Source organism: Babesia bovis, chromosome 3 (assembly GCF_000165395.2).
Source record: "Babesia bovis T2Bo chromosome 3, whole genome shotgun sequence".
NCBI lineage: Eukaryota > Apicomplexa > Aconoidasida > Piroplasmida > Babesiidae > Babesia > Babesia bovis.
In genome coordinates this window covers 2565236-2587320 of record NC_010575.1, presented here as the reverse complement: position 1 = coordinate 2587320, position 22085 = coordinate 2565236, and the positions used below count along the sequence as shown (strand labels likewise).

The 22085-nt window shown below is 42.9% G+C and overlaps 8 protein-coding genes across 8 annotated transcripts; 4 read left to right on the top strand and 4 right to left on the bottom strand.

The window, feature by feature from the left end:
* Positions 1 to 577: 577 nt before the first annotated feature.
* BBOV_III011950 (variant erythrocyte surface antigen-1 beta subunit) lies at positions 578 to 4603 on the bottom strand. The gene is made up of 10 exons (XM_051767581.1): positions 3673 to 4603; positions 3551 to 3628; positions 3004 to 3513; positions 2754 to 2930; positions 2475 to 2714; positions 2131 to 2406; positions 1978 to 2028; positions 1334 to 1918; positions 1028 to 1225; positions 578 to 924 (listed from the first exon to the last, which is right to left on the bottom strand). Exons 1-10 carry the CDS (start codon positions 4571 to 4573, stop codon positions 605 to 607), a joined length of 3336 nt encoding a protein of 1111 aa, XP_051623577.1. The 5' UTR covers positions 4574 to 4603; the 3' UTR covers positions 578 to 604.
* Positions 4604 to 4873: 270 nt separating this feature from the next.
* BBOV_III011940 (variant erythrocyte surface antigen-1 alpha subunit) lies at positions 4874 to 9115 on the top strand. Its single transcript, XM_051767756.1, has 3 exons — positions 4874 to 5040; positions 5154 to 5219; positions 5254 to 9115. Exons 1-3 carry the CDS (start codon positions 4914 to 4916, stop codon positions 9024 to 9026), a joined length of 3966 nt encoding a protein of 1321 aa, XP_051623576.1. The 5' UTR covers positions 4874 to 4913; the 3' UTR covers positions 9027 to 9115.
* Positions 9116 to 9724: 609 nt separating this feature from the next.
* BBOV_III011935 (uncharacterized protein) lies at positions 9725 to 10254 on the bottom strand. The gene is made up of 2 exons (XM_051767411.1): positions 10016 to 10254; positions 9725 to 9900 (listed from the first exon to the last, which is right to left on the bottom strand). Exon 2 carries the CDS (start codon positions 9896 to 9898, stop codon positions 9734 to 9736), a length of 165 nt encoding a protein of 54 aa, XP_051623769.1. The 5' UTR covers positions 9899 to 9900; positions 10016 to 10254; the 3' UTR covers positions 9725 to 9733.
* A 110-nt stretch (positions 10255 to 10364) lies between these two features.
* Positions 10365 to 11327, top strand: BBOV_III011930 (SmORF protein). Its single transcript, XM_001612263.2, has one exon. It carries the CDS (start codon positions 10410 to 10412, stop codon positions 11295 to 11297), a length of 888 nt encoding a protein of 295 aa, XP_001612313.1. The 5' UTR covers positions 10365 to 10409; the 3' UTR covers positions 11298 to 11327.
* Positions 11328 to 12374: 1047 nt separating this feature from the next.
* BBOV_III011920 (putative integral membrane protein) lies at positions 12375 to 14032 on the top strand. The gene has a single exon (XM_001612262.2). The coding sequence runs from the start codon at positions 12420 to 12422 to the stop codon at positions 13746 to 13748; it is 1329 nt and encodes a 442-aa protein (XP_001612312.1). The 5' UTR covers positions 12375 to 12419; the 3' UTR covers positions 13749 to 14032.
* Positions 14033 to 15541: 1509 nt separating this feature from the next.
* On the bottom strand, positions 15542 to 17340 carry BBOV_III011910 (putative integral membrane protein). Its single transcript, XM_001612261.2, has one exon. It carries the CDS (start codon positions 17105 to 17107, stop codon positions 15656 to 15658), a length of 1452 nt encoding a protein of 483 aa, XP_001612311.1. The 5' UTR covers positions 17108 to 17340; the 3' UTR covers positions 15542 to 15655.
* Positions 17341 to 19115: 1775 nt separating this feature from the next.
* Positions 19116 to 20512, top strand: BBOV_III011900 (putative integral membrane protein). Its single transcript, XM_001612260.2, has 2 exons — positions 19116 to 19400; positions 19436 to 20512. Exons 1-2 carry the CDS (start codon positions 19131 to 19133, stop codon positions 20495 to 20497), a joined length of 1332 nt encoding a protein of 443 aa, XP_001612310.1. The 5' UTR covers positions 19116 to 19130; the 3' UTR covers positions 20498 to 20512.
* BBOV_III011890 (uncharacterized protein) lies at positions 20509 to 22058 on the bottom strand. The gene is made up of 7 exons (XM_051767278.1): positions 21601 to 22058; positions 21367 to 21566; positions 21240 to 21328; positions 21117 to 21201; positions 21009 to 21080; positions 20888 to 20974; positions 20509 to 20852 (listed from the first exon to the last, which is right to left on the bottom strand). Exons 1-7 carry the CDS (start codon positions 22016 to 22018, stop codon positions 20511 to 20513), a joined length of 1293 nt encoding a protein of 430 aa, XP_051623575.1. The 5' UTR covers positions 22019 to 22058; the 3' UTR covers positions 20509 to 20510.
* Between the last annotated feature and the right edge of the window lie 27 nt (positions 22059 to 22085).

The window sequence follows — 22085 nt, the reverse complement described above, 5'->3', positions numbered from 1 at the left end:
CCTAGGCACTGATGAATGCCGAATTTCCATCTCCGTTGCAGTCACATAGCCGTGGTATTCCGTGGCCGTCCCTAGTATACTCGAATGAGTCAGTATGACATCGTACAATGTTAGTAACTTATCTACGTGGCAGCACTATATGATACTCCCCTAGGGTACCACTTGGCGAATCTGGAGTACCTAACCTAATACCCCTATAGATCCCCTTCTGCACTAACCCGAAGACCTGCAACTTTTCTACTAACATTTCACCAAAAGTAATGCCAAACCTTAACCGAAACCATTACCAAACATTTACTGAAAATGCTAAGAAAATTTTAATAAAATCTCTACGAAACTTTTGCTAACATTGCTACTAGAATTCAATGAAACTATTATAAATAAAGTCACTGAATTTCCAGGAATTTCCCGCCTAAAAATGCCAGTAACATTATCCATAGCAGCATCCCGAATGTTTAGAACTTTTTTAGCAAAATTTTGCCAAAACTGCAATCACAATTCTATTTAATCTTTACTAACATTGCTACTACTTTCCTATGAAACCTTTGATGAACATATCTACATTATCCCTAGTTATCGCGCCGAAGGCGCCACTACTTTGCCACTATGTCTTACCAAAAAACTCCAGTATACCCCTTCCCTTCTTCTTGCCCACCATCAGTACCTCCCATGGACTCAGACTGCCCTTCCTGAACAATCCTCTACAATGCGACCTCATATGTGTCCAGTCCAGTGGCCATATGGCACCAAAGGCGAGGTAGAGCACAGCCATGAGCCATGCTACTGTGAGGACAAAGATCCAGGGCAGCCTAGTGGTGTAGATGAGCTGGTTAATGGAGTTGGTGAGCTTCGTGAATTCACCGCTATCCTTGACACCCTCTAGAGTGCTTAGGAACTCGTGACACTTCTTCTGCGCATTACCTACTACACATTTAATACCCCTAGTAGACTGTTGCGCCGAAGGCGCCCTTATAGCACTACTACTACACTGCCTCTACACTATCCATACTACTATACTACAACTTACCTTGTGTCTTGTGCAGCTCCGTTACATTGCCATACCCAAAGCCATACTTGTACAACACCGGTAGTACCCCGGTACATGATACGACAGAGGTGCAGCCACAGACTCCCTGGTTAGCACCACCAGTGCCACATGGATTACCATGGGTTCCCTGTCGGCACTCTCCGTTGCCACCACATCCACCAGCAGCTCCCTGACCTACTACACCATTAATCCATATGATACTGTGGCGCGCCGCTGTAACGGACATTCGTGCGCCGAAGGCGCCCCTTCTCCACTGGCGCGCCCTTATATAGCACTAGAACTTACCCTTAGTGCAATCTTCCTTACACTGTATATTCTTATACTCCTGTACCAGGCTTTGCAATCCTCCCTCGAACCCCTCTATCAAATAGACCAACCATGACAGGTAGGTCCCGGCCATCAAGGGACTCAACTGGCCATACTGCTGGCCACTGAGAGGGGATAAGAATGGAGTGCAATGGTTGGAATTGCCACCGTTAGTGCATCCTATCAGGCAGTTAAGGGTTCCTTGTTTGCCTGTCTTGCAATCTCCACCGTATTTCCCGAGTGCCTCGACCACTTCATTACCACCACCAACAGAAAGCATGTACAGTCTAGATTCCTTTTCGTATATCCCTAAGGCCCCGGAAACAGTACTTTTATCTCCATATCCACCACCACCACCACTCTTTCCCCCAATATAGACTATATAGTAATAGAACCCAAAGAGGTCACCCAGAGTCCGTGGCACCGTGGGAGTGATACAGGCCATTAGTCTCAGTAGGACCACTAGGGTGCCACTCGGGCACTGTACTGGGTCACAGTAGTACTCCAGAAGCAGTGACAGTGTATTCCCAGTGCAGTGGGCAGGATATGTGCCAGGACTACCTACTACACGATGAGTCCATGTGACTACCAAGGCGCCCTTATATAACTAGGGTGGGACGTACCTGACGCAGGTGGCTGTAGTTCCGCTGTCTTGTGCGTGCCATTGTTTAAATCTGTGCACAGCATGAGTCACTATTGGTTACTGTGGCGCCCAGGGGGTGCCCCTAGTGTATATATACAGTGCCTTAGGGGTACTACGAAGTGCTGGGACGTACCTTTGAAGTGGTTCTCCCTGTTTTGGCCACCGCTAGTGCTACTACCAGTACTCTCTGCTTGCCATCCCATCGGAACTGGACAGTGCATGGGTGGTTTGCCAAAGTGTGGAGGTTGAATAGTATCCTTGGCTTCAATGTGGTCATCAATTTCGGGATAATCATTCACACCCTTGCCCTTTGTCAATCCACAATGCATATGTTCAACTGAATCACAAAGGAATAACATGAGTGGCGATTTAGTGCTACTATGACAATTACACTTCCCATTACTGGTACCTGCTACATCATTATTTCAGATGAAAACCATATGGTGAATACTATAGAACAATGTCTGCAATACTTACTTGATTTTTGACAAATCCAGTTCTCTTTCCCGGCGCCAACAAGTCCACTACCATACCTACAACTCTGCCAGCCCAAAACCTTATCTTCCACCACCACCCCCTCTTTGCATTGCTTCCTTAGGAAATAGAGCTGGTAGAAGCAGTGGTAGACATATATCCTCAGTTGGTCCAGGCACTGGGCGGCAGAGCCGCCCATGTCAAAGCCAAAGAGCCCATTGGCGTACATCCCGTGGAGGGGGCCTGTAGAGTGTTAGGGAGTGGTACTGCTAGGGTACTTACCGAAATCCTTTACTGCCAGGTGGTACCCGCCGTAGCAGACTTGGCCGAGCTGGAGTTGTTGTCCGGTGGAACCTGCTGCCTTGGGAGCTGTATCTGTAGTCTTCTTATCGTCAAGCTTACACCTCTCATGAGGTTTTTCCTTATGCTTTTCACACCTCTTGTTCTCCGTCTTACCTACTACACCATTAGTCCATATAACTACCCCTAGGGCACTGTTGCGCCCCTATAGAGCCCTGTCCATGTCACTCACCTGGTGCACTAGTGTCACTGTCAGTGCCACTGGTAGCTATGGTCCCCTGGATACCGATGAGTACCAGTGGGCAGTAGCCACAGGCGGCCATTAGGTAGTGGGTAATACAGTCCCTCTTGAGGGTGGTACTGACACCAGCACTGGTATCGTACAATTTGATATCCTTAGCGAATTCCTTCGGATTGCCCTCCTCCTTAGGATACTTTTGTTGCATCCTCTCTACCAGCGCCTTGTATCCCTTACTATAGGGCAATGCACTTAGCCAGTAGAGGATCTCCCGGATGGTTCGTGGGTGACGGGGTTTCTTAGAGGCATCATCATCCGTCTTCTGTTGCGCCTTCGGCGACGTGATACCCTTAGCCCCGGCACTGCCTGCCCTGAAGTACCCACTGGCCAGGATGTGTAGTACCAATAGGGGGTACTGCTTACAGATGGATTCAGTACTCTTAGCGCTGCCTTTGGCAGCACTAGCTGTACTATAGATACTGCTATAGTACTCAGCTACACTACCTGGGTCACATTGGTACTATTGAGTAGATGGACTTACCAGCAGAAGTGCCATTACCGAGATACGAAAATGCCTTCGATAACATTCCGGCTACCTCTGCTCCCTTCTTCCCAGTACCTACCACACCATAAGTCCACATGACTACCCTAGGCAGTACTCACCTGGAAGACTACCACTCCCATTCAACCTATCCAGGTCATAGCCCATGGCCGCCATGAATGAGCCGAGACCAGACGTGTCACCCTCCTTGATCTCATTTAGCTTACTATCCTTCCACCTATTATTACTGCCACTCCCACCCGTTAGGAACCCCAACTGACTGAGTCCACTCCAGATGAGACATACTGACCCTAGGAAAATACGGGCCAGGAGGTGGACCTTAGTGGAGTCACTGGATATGGTGGGCCAGTAGTAGTCTCCTTCAGTGGGACTGCCACCACTGGAGGTACTATTCTTTTTGCAGTAGGCCGAGAGGTAGCATTTGTTGGCAGTGTCACCATTGGCACTGGTACCACACGTGCTACACTCATGACAAGTAGTAGCAGCACTAGCACTGTTACAACAGTTGGTACCACCACGAGTACCAGGACATGTACACTTCTTCCCTATCCCATTTGTTCCCTTAAGACAACAATCATCATCTGTTTCCTGCCACCCAACCCACTTCTGTAGTCCTTGGGCCAACTGGTCTATCAGTGTCCCTATGACCTCGGTGCCACCGGCGCAGGTATCCCTGGCAGCACCAGTGCTGCCACTTAGGAGTCCCAGGTCCTTGAGCACTGGTAGCACTAATGTCTTCTCCTGCTCTAGGAGCAGGTCATCCCAGTTCCTGTGAGTGCTGGGACCAGGGGACCCCGGGTCCTTGGCATCGTACAGTAGGTCCTTCACTGCCTTGGCCAAGAAGCAGAGGCAGGCGAATTGCGGCGGCTTCGCCGCCTCATTCTTCTTACCATCCTTACCAGTTACCCTGAGGACCCAGTCAATGGCCTCCTTCAGGTTGGTAGGTGCCTGGGTGAGGCTGTTGTAAGGGGTCCAGCCATTACCCGCTGCTGCTGCTGCCATTGTGTTAACACCCCTTGTTTCGAGAGTGTCCAGTGAAGGTCAGTGGTAGTGACAGTGTAGGTATCGGGGTGGAATCCTAGGGAGGTGGAGCGCGCCGTAAAGAGATAGTGGCGCCTTTGGCGCGACAGTATTTTGGTGGCGCGCGGTGAGAGTAAAGGGGATTCCACTATAACAACGGGATCATCTCAATGGCACTACCTGGTGGAATCCCCTAGGACACTGTCGCGCCGAAGGCGCCCCTTCATTACGGCGCGCTCAGTATATATAGGATTCCACCCCGATAGCAACACCACTCCCTCACCACTGTGAGTACTGCTGAGTACTCCTAGAAGCACTGACAATGGCCGCCTCAATCACTTTCACGCCGAAGGCGTCACTAACAGACGCTCCCACCAACCTGAAGGAGGCCATTGACTGGGTCCTGAGGGTGACTGGTAAGGATGGTAAAGAACTGAACAAGGAAACAGGTACGTTACCGTAGACATTACTGTGTTATGCGCGCCGTATATAATAGTGGGCGCCTTCGGCGCCACAGTGCGTAGGTGGCGCGCCCAGTACTAGGGAAATCATTATTGTACAGAATGCATATGTGGCCTGGCGGCGGCAGTGACTGACCTACTGCAGTCAGTACAACTGGAGTACCATGGTAAGTAACCAGTACTAGAAGTAGTACTATCTAGTACCACTACTGGTATACAGTACCTCATGGTGTCCTATAGGCTATCAAGGTGATGTCAAAGACAGTGCTACCACCAACAAAGGCGCCACTAAAGACGAAGTCACTAACCACCTCAATGGACTCTTCTCACTAGTCCAGGGACTAGGTGGTGCCGCTGTGGTACGGACCTACATAGACCAGCTGGCACAGGTACTCAGTGCACTCGTTGGGTGGAGTAAGATAGAGAAGTGTTGGGGCAGTGGTAGCAGTGACAAGTGCAAGGGGACTAATGGCAAAGGGAATCAACATGGCAAAAATGAGTGCGAGTATCTCAAGGATATAGAGGCGAAGAACAAGTGTGACAAATGTGAATGCATGAAATGGGACGTGGCCAAGGCGGATGATGAAAAGAATGGACACCACCTGGGCAGGGGGTGCAAGAAATGTGCCTCTGATGAGGAGGCGAAGAAGGCGTGTGAGTGTGGTACTGGTGGCTGTAGTGCTGGCGAGGAGTGTAAATGCGCTAAAGAAGGCAAATGCTGCAAGTGTTGTTGTACGAGTTGTGATGGGTGTAAGGAAAACGCAAAGTGTAGCTGTATCGAAAATGGGAAGAATAGTCTTAGAATTCGTGAACACAAAGACAGCTATAGGTCAGCATACGAGGTAGAACTAGTTTACGAATGGAATATTGGTAAAGAATACCTAGTATGGCCAAAATGGTCCGATAGAAAAACTAGTAAAAAGCGAGCGGTGGCTGCACGTAACTTACTAGGCTCAGTATGTCTCATCTGGAGTGGCATTACATATATGTATTGGACAGGCAAGTACCATAAAAGTAGCCCACGGTGGAACAACCACATTTTAAACGGCAGTGGTCTAGATGATGGTACACTATCCCAGTGGTTACAGGCCCTAGGGTTTCCTAAGGATATGTTGAATAACCATGGGCCACAGAATAGACTTGACAAGGTCATATGGGATGGGATTATGGATAAGTTATATTTGGGATTCCCGGATACTGGTAAGTGGAGTGCCGAAAGAGTCCATGGCAATGACACTGATGCTAATACATTCAGACAACCAGCTGGTATGAACTATGCTGGATATATACATACCGTAGACAGGGGTGCATTTTGCAAGGATGGTACTGTCTTCAAGAATGGCAGCTCTAGTACTAGTGAAGAAAACACCAACAAATGTGGTGCCCTCTTCAAGCTCTATATTCTATCATGTGCCTACTTTACCGGGTTACAGAACAAAGCTCCGCCGAAGGCGGAAAATAAAACTCCCAAGACCATTCGGGAGATCCTATACTGGCTTAGTGCATTGCCCTATAGTCAGGCATATAAACAGATACTGGAGCATTCCAAGGAAGTATTGAAGAAGGTAGCACCAATGGTTGGCGAGAAAAAACAGCTTTCCTTTCACCAAACAGGCCGTTCAGCTCCAATTACCGTCCATGAATACAACCTGTTTGCCCACTTCCAAGCAGTGACCCAGTATTGCCCACTGGTACTCATAGGTATCCAGGGTGGACTAGGAAAAGGCACTGGCAGCACTAAGGAACCTGCCATCCACGCCTTGTATGCTAACACTGAGTGCAACTTCACCTATCCCACTGTGTCCATCCAAGCATACAACCAGGTGGTTCACTACATTAGGGCTCTGTTCTACCAGCTCTATTTCCTTAGGAAGCAGTGTGCAGTTAAGGTCACTTGCGGAGGCAAATGGCGTGAATGTAGGTATGGCAAGGATGTGGTGTCCAAGGGGGTAATCAGTTGGATGTGCCTGGGGTGTGACCCCATGGACCATGATAGGAATTATAGGGTACAGAAGGTGAAGGGGGAGTTGGATGGGGTAAAGGATAAGTCAGACGGTGTAGCAGAAAAGTTAAAGGACGTACTAGTGGCTATAGGGAATGTAGTGGTACAATTGGGTAATGCCCAGGAGGCATTGGAAGGGAAGAAGACAGAGGGGATTAAGGGAGTACAAGGGAAACTACAGGCGGCTAAGGAGGGACTAGTGGAGGCTAAGAATATGTTGAATGGGGATGGGCTGGATGGTGAGAAACTAAAGGTGGCTAAGGAGGCACTAGAGAAGCTGACGAATAGTGGTGGTAGTGGAGCACTAGATACACTAGTGGGTGGTGGTGGTGCTGGGTCACTAGCGGCGACTACGAGCGGTGAAGAGTGGAGGAAGGAATACAGTAGTGCCAAGGACAAGATAAGCGATGCTATCCATAAAGTACGGGAGGTGCTGTTAGCACTGGAGAAGGAACTGCCAGGAATAAACGGCAAGCTCAATGGCCACCAGGATACACTGTTAACGGCTATCAAAAAAATTGTTGACGTCATAGGTGATCCCAACTGCCCATCATGTAAAGATCACAAAGATAAGTGTGGCCAAGAGGGAGTGAAAAGGATGTGTGACAAATGTCACCAACAATACATGGACGGCTTTCCCTCCCCCCTCCAGGCATTCCTGGAGGATAGGTTGCCAGGTTTTAGTTGTAGTGAAGTACCAGAAGGTGAAGACCCAGAGTACCCACCGGCTGCATCCCACTTAGGACACTGTGGTGGTTCCGGCCAATGCTGCCCCTTGCCAATGGGTTTCAGGAATCAATTCTATAGTGGCAGCACCAGCGATTGTACCGGCCAACGCCTTTATGGCATCCTGTACTTCTTCAGTAATGAGAACATGATGCAGTCGTGTGTTTATACACTAGTGAGAGTTACAGCAGCACTCAGTGCCACGACACCACAGGTACTGGGTGATGTATTCGGGTTCTTTAGGGGTGGTGTAGGAAATCCAGTGAAGGGAAAGAACAAACAGGAAAGGAATGTGCCGTGTGGGCATACAGGCGATCCGTCTCAGAAAGGAGAAACTGATTACTATTGCGGCTGGTGTGCCTCTGGGTTGCGGGAAGAAGTAAGAAAGATAGAGTGGATACCCAAGGGGAATGAAATGGATGGAGGGAAATACAGAACAAGTGTAGGAGAAGCACTGATTAAGATTAAGGGCGACAAAGCCGGTGTTACCACTGGATATTCCAGTAATGGAACCTCTCCATCCGCCCTCTCCGCACTGACCAAGGACTCAGAATACGTCTCCCCCCTAACCGGTGAACTGTACACCGCAGTGAGTGCCACTTTCGGCGGCACATACCTCTCATGGGTACTGTATCTATCAGATGCACTTGAAGGTGGATTACGTTCACTGTCTGACGCATTCCAACAGATTGAATGCCGGGGCTGCAAAGGACAATGTGACCCCAATAAGTGCAGGAAGGGAGAACACGGTAGCAATGGCGGTGGACAGTGTGGATGCCAGTCGGTTGTATCATGTACCGGGGTACTACCAGTGTTGTATAGACATGGCTTCAGTTACGGTAACCCATTCAATCTGGAGGGGTATTATCAGAAGGATGGAAGCAAAGAGGGGGATTATAGCATAGAGAACACGAAGACTACTAAGCACTGTCACGAGTTCCTAGAAAGTCTAAGCAAAGTACTAGATGATAAGCAGGCCACCTCTCAGGACCACCCCCTAACCAATCTCCTCTCCCAGGTCGGCAAGCTCCAATACGACATACGGCTCCCCTGGATCTTTGTGCTCACGATGGCCTGGCTCGTGGCGGTACTCTACCTAGCATTTGGAGCCATATGGCCACTGGACTGGACACATATGAGGTCGCATTGGTTACGGGGTGGAGAGCACCACTGGCAATGTATGTGGTATAAGGTGATGACGGGACGCAAAGGAATGGAACTCGTGGAGTATTTTGGTAGAAAATAGTGGCGCCTTCGGCGCAACGGTGCTAAATGATATACACTAGTGTCACTCACTATATATAGTAGCGGTATAGGTAGTGATCCTATAATGGGCATTAACAGGGTACACATTCCGGTGAAACCAGTGCATTAAGCAGTGCTAATATAGAGTAAGTGGGATATCTGTGGAAGGCTGCAGTTAGTTCACTGAGGAGCTACTGATAGCCCTTCCGTGGTACCACACACATTCAAATTTGCCAGTGGGTTCCATAGCATGGCAGTGACTGCAGTAGGTAGTGCAACTTATGACGTACACACAGTACATTGTCTATGCCATTGGGGGTCCATACAATAGTACATTACGCCACACAGCGCTATAGGTGTCACATATGGTACACTCACTGTCAATATGAGACCGTTTGCCACATTGAGCCGGTCTATGTCATAGTGGATCCGCAGTCGCAGTGACCCAGGAACTACCAATGGGATGGAATTACATGGTTACCAGCGTCGGAACAGCTAGTCCAGGAAGCTACGTCCAGTGAGCTGTCTCTTAAGCTATACTGTCTAGATGGAAGACACTCTAATGGGCGACTGAATTTATGATGTAGGTCCTCGCAGCGAAGGTTTATTGGCAGTGGTTATGTATGATTAGTATTGATTTATGTAGTGCCCGGAGAGGGATATGGAGGTGGGAGTGAAAGGCGTTACAGTCAATAGCATTTCCACGCTCTAAAAGAGCCAATGAATTAGTAGTGCAACATATTCATTTATGGGACCTTTGGTTTTAAAGCTACACGCGATTAATTGATAACCAGTAATGTTAATCGTGACGCAAAGAGTCGAACTGTGGGAGTACCTATATAATCGCAGTGGAAGTGGTACATCATAATGCATTTCTGTAAGGTATAACTCGATGTAACATCTTAGCTTCTCGCTAACTATCTACTGGATCATATCTATCCTAGATAATTACTTGGACGATATTCCTAATGGTATGACTTTTAGACATACCTCACGTAGCACTTGTGTATATAATTAGACATCACTAGTACAATGAAATAATCTCCTATTAGCAATGAATGTTAAATGGTAAATACGTCCATCGGTACCATACTATAGCAAAGTAGCTCTAAACTGTATGAAAACTGTTGTAATATTAGTCAAGTGTCTAGTTTATATCGCCACAGGGTGTGTTCTACCATTAATTGTGTACTACATTACCCTGTCTCATTCCCTGTAAATAATACACCAGTTTCCCTAACAGCAATTATACACTGAAAAGTACTGTAGACAGCTGTATTCCTGAGAAACGCATGTAATATGAATCGCAAAATTACTCTCCATGGGGCATGACAACAATTATGTCTAACAGATAGCCATCTCACTTTCTACTAACTTCAGCAAGATGGTAGCCTTCAACATGTTATGGAAGCTCTCTGTAGTTGTGGCATTCGGGCTGTCTACCACTGTCACCTCTACTGATGTAGCCCAGGAGCAACTTACGCAGGATACACTGGACGGCGGATTCTTTTGTGAGAATGGCGACATTGCCACTGAATCTCAAGAAGTAGTGGAAGGAGACAATACTGACGTAGAAGAACAGATAGAGACACCCGAGCAACCCATGTATTCCGTTGATTCGCACCTGCTACCCGAGACGGAAAGCGTGTCAAGTCTTCGTGAGGAGTTGCCCTCTGATATGGACAAAGAAGTTCTAAAGGACTGTGAGGAGCCACTAGAACCCGCGGGTCAAAGACGTATTAAGAAGATTTTCTCATTGTATACCCTTGATTGGTATTTGTTATCCGAGCAGGTAAGCAGAACTGCCTTACGTCGTTCGTTACCAAGCTATTTGGCTGACAAGGTCCCAGAAGACTGTAATGAACCAATAGATCCTGAGGTGGAAGAACGTATTAGGAAGTATTTGCCATTGTATACCGTTGAATGGTATCTCTATCGCTTGCCGGGTAACAGAGCTGCGTTACGATCTTCGTTACCAAAGGATTTGGCCGCAAAGGTTCCATTCAACTACCGCAGGTCAGTAGACCCCGCAGTGGAAGAACTTATTAGGAAATATTTCTCTCTGTGTGCTGTTGACTGGTATCTGTTACCTTTGCCGGAAAATAGGGCTTCTCTACGTTATACGTTACCAAAGTATTTGGCCGCGATGGTTCCAGAAGACTGCGACACGCTAATAGAGCCCAAATTGGAAAAGCGCATTAGAAAGTTTTTCTCTTTGAGTGAGAAAGAGCAGCAGAAAATCCGTCTATCTAAATGTAATGGTTCAAATTAAACTGTATAGTATTGCTAAGCTCGATGTATTACAATAATTTTAATGTAATAGGGCACAGGGCTTTGTGATAGATTACACTGATACATTTGGCTTTGTATATCATTGTAAGTCTACATTGATTGTCTTAACTGGCAGTATCATACAATAAGTTCATTGACATTTATAAGTATCGCTGCCCTAGTAATTTTCGGTGGTTTTTATGATACTATTCTGTAGAAGACTGATGGGTATCCATTGTAACGTTCAACACCAGTAGTTCATGCGCCGATTGTCTATATCATTATAGGTCAATATGAGTGACGCTAGACCGATAATGTGTAGCGTCAATTGACCATTAAAGCAAAAATGCTCTCCACCTACAATAGCACTAGATACCAGTAGTACCAGCTACTATGTAACCCAGAGATACTATGTGGTGTTATTGAACACTACTAGTAGTAGTCACTAGATGATGGTCCGAAGCCACTATATAATCTATAGACAGTTTATGGTATTACTGGACACTACTAGTAGCAGCTATTATGCAGCGCAGAGATACCATGTGATATTACTGTAGCAAATATATTCCAATAGACTTGATATCGCTAGAGTAGCAGGTGGATACACTATTCAGGGTTATCTAGGGTACCATCTTCATGGATAACCAAAGACACGTAGAGATATTAGACCAATGTACCATGTAACGTAGACATCTCGTATGGATTCCAATATAGAGTATGCTGCAATATCACTTGCATCGGTGCACATAGACAGATTATATACAATGAAGATGACATGGTACACCAGTGCCCTCAGGTTGTTTCACTGCGACAGAAATACTTCGTTATGGCATGTCTAGTGATACCCAAAGATCATTTCACTGCATCGTTCCTAAAAGGGTATGGTATTTACAGCGTTCTTCAGTACTAGAGACTACTAGACAGTACTATAGAGTAATGTACAGTATTACATAGTACTGTGGAGTAATATACATCATCACAGAGTAATACAATCTAGTATTGCATACTACACATTAGTTTTCACTACTATTAGTATTCTATGTCATTCCCAGGGTGTATGGGGGATGCCCGCAAGACAAGTCCATGTGTACACGCGCGTGTCTATTGCCAATATCTAGCCAAAATGCCGGGTATTCGGGCTGGTATAGGCCCTTACTCTGATGAGGCTGCCCCTAAGGTAGCTGATTCGGTAAGGTACCTTATGCCAATCGCAAAGCTGCTGTTCATACTGGTAGCAATCCTAGGCTTCGGTTTCTGTATGGCAATGCTGCTGATCGCTACTGTAGAAGCCATAGAGATAAAGGCTCTGAGCCCTAATGAGGGCAAGCTAAAAAACGCTGACATGACTGCGCTGAGCATAGCTATCGTTCTGAGTCATCTAGCGCTCCACTTTCTGGGCTATCGATGCAGGTTCATGAAGCTTCACTGGACCTCGTGGGACAGTGCACTGTTCATATTAGGCTTCGCGGTTGTTATCTCGGCATTCTTTGCAGTGTTCATAGTGGTTATGCCAGATAATGGGATAAACATAGTACAGGACAAAGATAAGCATTTTCGTGCCTATGGCGCCATGGGATTCACTGGCCTGGAGCTACTAGCAATGTTCGGGTTCATCATATGCGCTATGAAGACACACTGCTTCGGTGGCTGCATGACACTTAACAAGAAGGTGTTCTATACATTTGCATTCATATACATGCTGGTATTTGCTGCCCATGCGTATACGCTAAAGGAGTTAAAGGACAATAATGGCGATTATGGAAAAGATAATAAGACCTGGCATCACCATAGGTTCATGGCAGCGGTTAACTACATCTTCGTGATTGGCCTATGCATCAGTGCTTACCAGGTAAACCTATGCTGTATGTCATTTACAATGTGTGATGCTGTGTTCATATTCCTGACTGGCACTGTCATAGGCATATTGATAACAACATGTCTCTCAATGTTCCCAGAGATTACACAACAGCAATGGACCCTCGTAGGCCTTATCGCTATGCTATATATACTTACGGTTGCACTGTTTTTGTACATCCATGCCAAGAGGCCGTTGTGCAGGTACTATAACCCAGACGTAATTACTTTCGGGATATTCGCACTACTGTTTCTGTTATTGGTATCTACCTTGATAGCCCTGGGAGCAAAACACCATCAACATATCAGCGCTATCAAAGCCGAACTTCAAAGCATTGCCCCAATAGCCATATTTGTCTACGGCTTCGTGGCATTCGTTATCATGTTAGTGTTCGGTTTCAAGGGCAACGCCATCAAGGTTATGAAGGCGTTCGCCAAGCAGGTGCGTGACCAGCGGCTACTTAGCAATGCCCGTATGCTAGATACAGAAGATTTGTACGACACAGGGGTTGAAACACCGGGTAGTGAATGTAACCTTCGGGGGCCAGAGTCATCAGGAGGTGTCTTCCGTGATTCGTGGTTACACCCGACAAACTAGTAAGATATTCCATCGGGACTGTGTCCTGGAATTTGAATTAATCACACTGATTGCTGGCAATTTGTGTGCATCTTAGGATGACTAATATTGTCTGGACACTGTATGTATTAATGAGACCGTTGGTATCCGTACTGTCTGGATTAATATGTTTGAACATTTCAAACATTTTATACAATTGTGGCATTATAATTCGCATGTTAATATACTGTAACATACCCGCAAACACACTACCTCCGTGTAAATTCTTCAATTCCATTACGGCGGCGGATTTTACAACACTCATGTAATCTCTTATACAAAATCGTGAATAATTTAGTAACGTACTGATTTCATTCAATCTTACAGCCAGCTAGTTAGATTAGGGCTTGCAATCATGCATTATATTATGAGCAACATGTATTGTCGCGTTTTCCAAAACAAAGCAACCCGCTTCAAATTGTTTTTACCTTGCATCTTATTTTTCGAATTATGGTATGCATTGTGACTCAAACCTATCAGTGCCATTCGTTAGCAAGCGCAAATCAAAATTATCATTATCTATCATGCTGAATACCAATGAAATACTCTTGTTGTACCATGAATGCCCCTGTAGTTTATTTGGTTAGGTTGAAGGGCCAACAATCCGTCTAGTCAGCTAAATACCAAAACTCCCCCAAATAAAACAGCCGTAATTTTACCATGATACCTATTTAAACACAAATATACCGTGGTTATAAAGCCATGCAAGCATATCAAACCGTGGTTTCGTGGATGTCCCAAATTTATACACCTTGAGAGAGTTCTATCCATGATGATAACATGACATAACATCATATGCTTAATATATACAATCTTGCTTAAACTACAAGTTCTTAGTTGTAAACAGAAGGTAATATAGCTTGACAATTTGACATCATCTCTCCATTTCCATGTAGCATATGATCTAAATGTTTATGAGCAAGGATATTGCTTACCACAAGTTGCCAGCTATGGTTCCTTACACAACAAAAAAGACTTGAACATGGTATGAACTTGTTTCATTTCATATACAAGGACATTTCACATTGTGCCGAACTGGACTATACACTAATAATCCACCTACATCAGCTAGTATTAGCGTGACTCCTAATGAGTTAAATAACACCTGGAGTTAAACGTAAGTTAGGTTATAATAAAATACTACATCGACATTGTCATTTGCCAGTAGTACTATGTAGTCTAATAGCATGTACGACCTTGTCACGCAACGAATGCTACAGTGTCTGTGCCATATAGTTAAACACGTGTCAACCTTATTAATTATACAGTTGCTACATTTAATACATCGTCGGTTCAGTTCATGTAAACCTTCCTCTTTATGATGGAACTCTTACCAGATCTCCTATCATCAGTTCATTTTTCATTTAGGTAATGTTACAAAGGGCGGGGCACGTTTACGCAGTTACGCAAGATTCCTTTATCGCGTGTCAAGTTAATGTTAACTGATGAAAACTATATGACCTCCCATTATATCGCTTATTAGTGGACTATATCAGCCGAAAGTCTTCGGTCCCAAAATCCCAAATCACAGTATCGTACAGTAAAAATCAATATCAGTTTGTTATAGTTTCTCGAAACAATAACCTATACGGATACTTATCTAGTACTACTCTACATTCAGTCATAGTCATTTTGCAAACGCTGTCTACAATTGAAATTTCAATAATACACCTACTCAATACAAAGAAATCACAGAACGTTTGATACCACATTTAATTCATGTGTTATGGCACATTTATTGATGAAGTTAGATCAGACCATGCTGATTAAAGATAACACATTAATGGCGCTTAATGTGTATTACGCCCGAGAAGTTACATGTGTTACCGACCCGATATACTATTATGGCTCTTGTGCAGAAATACCGTGTTTCTTGTACAAGCACATTATTAAAATTCGGAATTCATTTCCATAAGGGTATGCTCTAGCTTACCCTTGACATTTTGGTCAAACGATTCTTTAAAGCTTACAAAGCCTTCTTCAATACCGACGAACAACCAGTATAGGAAACTATCCGTTACGCTCATTCCTTCAGTTGGCCATGGTTCTCCAGGTTTGTAGGCATCTCTTGTTACTATAAATTCTTGTATATACGCTTCTGATATATACTTGGCAATGTTCAAAACAAGTAGGTTTATACCTAAATTTACTGATGACAAAGTGGAGCCATATGAACATTTGCACTCTTTCCCACCTCTTGCAGTTTTGGAGGGCTTTGCATTCCCATCAATTGATGACGTTGATGAAATAATTACCACTTCACCAGAAAAAAAGAAGAATACTGTTAGGAATCCTACAATCAGCGGTTTCATGTGAACAAGCTTTGCTACTGTCGACAAAGGGTAATGCATAATTACAATAAACATGATCCCTATGCCGAGATATGGAATGAAAAGGAGATATAATAGGTAATAACAAGCTTTGTCATTTTCCCACTTGTCTTTCAAACCTGCTTTCTCGGCAAGGTAACATATACTTATGCCAGCAATCGCATGGAAGATAGTGCATAAACTTTGAATTGGGTATCTGTGTTTATACGCCACCATCTCGAATGGAGAAATGAGAGGGTAGATTACATATATAAACCCATAGCCTACGGTACTAGCTGCCATCATAGGAAAGGCGCCAAAATATGCTTTCCCAAATGTAAATTTGCCATCGCAATTTCCATTTTCAGTAGTCGGTTGTGATTCGCCTGAACTTTCACCTAACTTAGTGGAAATATAATAACTCCATACAATGGCTACAATAAATGATAGAGTCAACATAACAACAATATGCATTAGCACGAGCCAATAATTCACATCCATACCAATCTTGTGTAAAATGAATAATGTCATACCATGCATTAAAGCCACGAATATTCCGGTACAGGATGAACCAAGGTCATATGATGCTATGTTATTCGATGAGATGTCGTACATAATCATGTCATCTATACCTGCTACAAGGTGAGCAATTACCAAGGCCCAATAATAAGCAACTACATTTGAATTCCCTTCTCCCAAAGCAAACGCTTTCAGGATAACGACATTAACAGCAACAATGATCCAGGAAACCAGGATGGAACACCATTGTTGTATTGTCTTTGTTATATCACAACACTGTTTCAAACAAGAGAAAAAAGCCAATGTTCCTAATGCAGAAAACAAATAAAATAGCTCCATAGAATTATGACACATGCCAATAAATATTCCTACAGAATCTGGACCATATCCGAAACGCTGCATGGCAAACGAGGAACTCAGCAAGCACAAATTCAGAGGCTGCATCAAACTGAGACCTTTTAAAAAATTGGCAGCCTTCTCTAAAAATTCTTGCCCATCTTTGCCGTCTGTCATATTGTAGAGCCTTTATCTCATTGACCACCTCTGAATACCCATCCCACAAGCATTGAATAGCTCTACATCATCACTAGCAGTGTATTAGCATTTACATTTACTACAATCTCACATATTAAGCTGTGCCCATGATCCAAATGCCTATATGGTGGCATGATCATCTAGACACGAGTTAGAATAAAGCTATAAATGTGCAGTTTAACCCATGCTTTTAATTTAAAAGATAAAACATAAAACAATGAACCGTTTAGGGATATAAAAGATGCTAAAATCATGGACCCTCCCTATTACGGTGTATGAAAAGTCACCCCCTAGGAATGGGTTATATACAGTTAATTCCTTTGGTTAAATTAGCTTCTTATATAAATACTTTATTATATAGTGTTTTATAAGATGTAATGTACATTGTTCTGTATTTTGATATATGGTGTGTACGAATGGGCTTGTGATATTCAATAGCTCCATGTTCTCGTTACACAGTTGCCATTTTGTAATATGCAGGTTGTGATTAAATCACAATATCCAGTGTAAATGTCATTGGTTTTCTATATTTATGTGGATAATGCTGGTATATGTATCCATTTGACTGTTGTCACAATCTATGTCTACATTATTGGATCCATTGAGTTACACAGATGGAAATATATTATTGACATTAGTGATTACTATGAGCTTTATGTTATGTACTGGGAGTTATAGTTATTAATCTGTGTCGTCTGCGACTTGTTCTGTCTGTACCTGATAGGTGTAATATAGAAACCATTCCAATCGCTATTAGAATCCATTTTGGAACGATACTATGCTTTTGTATGTCATAATGATGGCATATAATGTCTAATTATCTTTTTTAATTTAAGGTTAGAAACATCATAAGTAGTTTGATTGGACTGATGGTTGTGATCATCCGAACAGTGGTGATGGATGTTATTATTTATATTTCGATGCGAACAAACAATTAATTCGATATAGATATCAGGTCATGACTATATACTAATTTATGATTACTTTCACAATTCACCGTGCATTATACGTGGGACACATTATATATGTGGTGACAACATTCAATTTTAAAGTTTAGCATTGCGATCTTTAATATGTATCTCGTAAATACGCCTACAAGAGGTGGCCAGACCAATAATTAGTGTAATCATTGTGAATCACAATCGTGTTCCATTTCTAGACTTGTTAGTGAATGTTGGCAACAGATTTCAATAGTATATTGTTTACCTTTGTTCCAATAACTCGTCTGCTAATTGTCATACATAATGTCACACTATTTACGTTTTTTCTGTTTTCTGTGGTGTATATGAAGAGCAATCTTTGTTTCATAAGCGTTTTAATAATTCATTTATCGACTGACAATAGCCCATAGAACAACAATATAATTCATTTAATAGATCACTTGTATAATAATAATTCTTTCAAGTTATACATGACCAATTTTTAGTATTACATGGTGAGAACCAGTTTCTATAAGAGTATAGAGATACACCTGCTGAATGAAACTACATGTCCCCTTGTTTCTAAACAAAATTTGCATAATCTATCCAATAACATGATTACTCTCTAGCAACAGCGGAATCTTTGAAACAGATACATTCCTAAAAATCTTCGACCAAGCAACAGGGCTATAGAGAAATGTGCCTTAATCTAATTTGTTCATTCATACTGCATAGCTAGGTTTTACGTAAATCTAGAAGACACACATGCCTCATTGAACCTTTGTTTTACTTAGGTGTTTCATTATTGAAACATTTAATTGCCGATTGAATCTTACACATTTGTTGTAAAGAAGATTGCCCAGACAAGTTTGTGTTTGGTTCCAACGGTTTGATGAGGTTTGATATTGACGTGTTATTATATCCACTCTATTGTATAATGCGTCACACTTATTTATTTTGTTATCTTTAATGTAGTTATACTAATGTATATGGTAAGTGATAGATCTAACGCGTATGTGTATCGTTATGTCGCTGTGACTACTTATGGCCAGGACGCTACATTATAAAGATCCTCTAGCCAAATGTCTGATTCCAGCAATCAATATCGTTCATCGGCTTTAATTCCTGGTGTCGAAATATATCCATCAGAATGGAGCTTGCTGAACACAACTCTATTGTCATTACCCAAGGATTTACGCATTTTTCGGGAACTTCGTATGCGTCCTTTGGCACCTCGTCATCGTGAAGGTTTGCTGCTGCTTCACAAGCGTTTGTTTCCTATAAATTACGATAGCCGTTTTTACGACACGGCTTGCCGTATTGTATCGGATGATTCTGCATCATCATCTGACGTGGGTTTGATTTCATATGTCTAATATTATCTCAGTTTTGGTCAGTTTCTACACTTATTGGAATTGGCATGTTTTTACCCAAATCAACAATTGTGTCCAATTGTGACACGCGATCGATTATTTGTTGTGCAACTCCTGATTCCAGTGGCAGCACTTCGGAATCATCGGCTTCATGCAGTGAACATACTACTCGGAAGGAAACAGCAAACATTAATACGCGTCTTGTGACACCGTTAGGTACAGAATCTAACGAAGAGGGGGACAATGTTGACGATTTGGTAGATACCGATATGTTTGCGCCTGTTGATTGTATTTTAAACGATGCTACGTATGATCGAGAGAATGATGAATTTTTGGTTGGTTTTTTAACTTTATGGGTAAACCAACAAGAATTGAGTCCAATGACATCTAACAATGACTATTTTGCCCTTAACAACTTCTATGAAGATATCGTATTCCCATACTTACAATCGCCTGCATCTTCCGGGGTCTCTATACCTACTCTACCTAATTTTGATCACTTATCGGGGGATTCTTATAGGTTTTTATTCTCTAACTTATACACTAATCGGGAGTTGTTGGATTATCTGTCGTCATTTTCATTGGACACCTGTAAAACTGTATATTTGTTGAGTGCAGGTGTTACTATGGGCCTACGTTCCCGTTTTCTGGGCACACATTTGATTATGTTTCTTCAATCAATGTTGTACTTTTGCTGTTACAACGTCTTTATTTACAATGGTGACATGTTTCGGTGTTCTGATGATTTACGTGAGCCTTTGCTATCGACTTTAAACTTGCACCTCAATACTTCTATGGATGAAAATTCATCCCTAGAGTTGGATGAGATATCGGAGTCTGAAGTTGCACCTTTCAGGCTGTCTATAAGTTCAGTTTTGGACGCTTTCAGTCAGTGTGAGAGGATGCCTTTGAGCATCTACTTACACGTCATATCGTATAACAAAAAGGCTTGTGAAATGTACAGGCGTGCCAATTTCATTTGTGTGACTCGAATACCAGACTTTTACACAATTGACGGGTTACAGTATGCAGCAAATCTATTTGCGTTTTACATGTGCCCACCGTTTTTGGTTTGAACATTTTTAATAATCAAGTTTTATGTTCACTTTGTATATTGAATCCGCTCTTCTCTAAATGTCTGTTCATCATGCTTTGATAGTGTTTAATATAGAATTTTTGCCAGGAAGATACATTTTGCCATTCTATTGTTGGCTGTATTATTATCTTTTTTATAGGATCGCACATTCTAATCACATATGGCCCGTGTATATGTGGAAGGATGTTGTATTGACTATCGGCATACATATATGGTTCCCATGCTTGTGTCAATGGCCTTAGATAATCCCAATCTTTGTAGCTTATTAGCAATGGCTTGATGTATCGTATTTGATTTAGATATGCTATGCTCTCGGCATCGAATCCTTTATATAACTGAGTGGTAATATAATCTAAGCTGAATGCCTTACTTCTGGGTAATCTATGCGCAGTATAACTTCCAACAACTTCATAGGGAAGATATGTTCATTGATGATACGTATCATAGACTTGCATTCCTAGGAATAGTTAATAATTTAATACATGCCATACCGTAGCTTCTGTGAAATTAACACTATATCTGGGTAACGTAGAACAACTTTGTAACGCCTTTAATGAGCTGGCCTGTCTTATGTTTATATCTATGCGTAGTGAATTTACCGCAGTTTCCACCTGCAACATTCCAAACATTGCAAGTGCTATTACTGGTGTCAGTATTTTAATGGGTTCCGTTAAACCCCAAAGCCTATATCATCTTACATTCGTGCTAAGATGTAATCTAACCTTCGCTTTACACCTTTGTTGATTTTCAGTGTTATGTTTGAATCAATCATTCCGTTATAAGCAACCAAACATATTAGGTTCGCTATATCCTGTAAGGCTAATTTACATTTTGTATAATGAACCTTACCATAGCTCCGATATTTGTGATTCTATCTACGATGCGATATATGATACATTTGACCATATCGGCGTCGAATGGCATTTGTACACAAGTTGTTTCATTTAATGCACTCTCTGGATAGTTGGCCGCATCTGCATTAATGTTTGTAACCGAATGTAGTATTCGGTATAATTCGATTATATGCATCGTATCTAGCCGTTGTAGCACTGCAGAATATGAGACTCAGGGTTCTTTACATACCTTCGTTTTCTAGGAGTTTTATGAACGAAATTGTCGCATATTGGTTCTGGAGTAGCTTTCCCTTGGAGCATGCGAAAATGGTTCTTGCGAGTTCGTAGTTGTTAATGGTTGTGATATTTTGTGCGACCATTTTAATAATTTGTTTAAGTTTACTTTCATAATTTGGCAGCTTGTCTGCTATATCCTTTGGTATGTAAGTTGAATTTTGCAAAGCTTTGATATATAGGTTTGGATTCCACTTCGGTAATTCTGTTGTCTGGAAGATGTTGTGAATGAATATTTTCTTCGGTTGCGATGAAGGGTTACTATCATCATACTGATTACTTGTTATTGTATCTTCCGATTGCAACGTGTAGTTATAATTACTACGATAATCATTCGACCATTGGTTGAATATGGACGACTGTTGCCACGGCATTTTCCATCTATATTCTGTTGCCTTGGTAGCCGTATGATATCGTTTCTTATATGTTCTTCTAACTGGT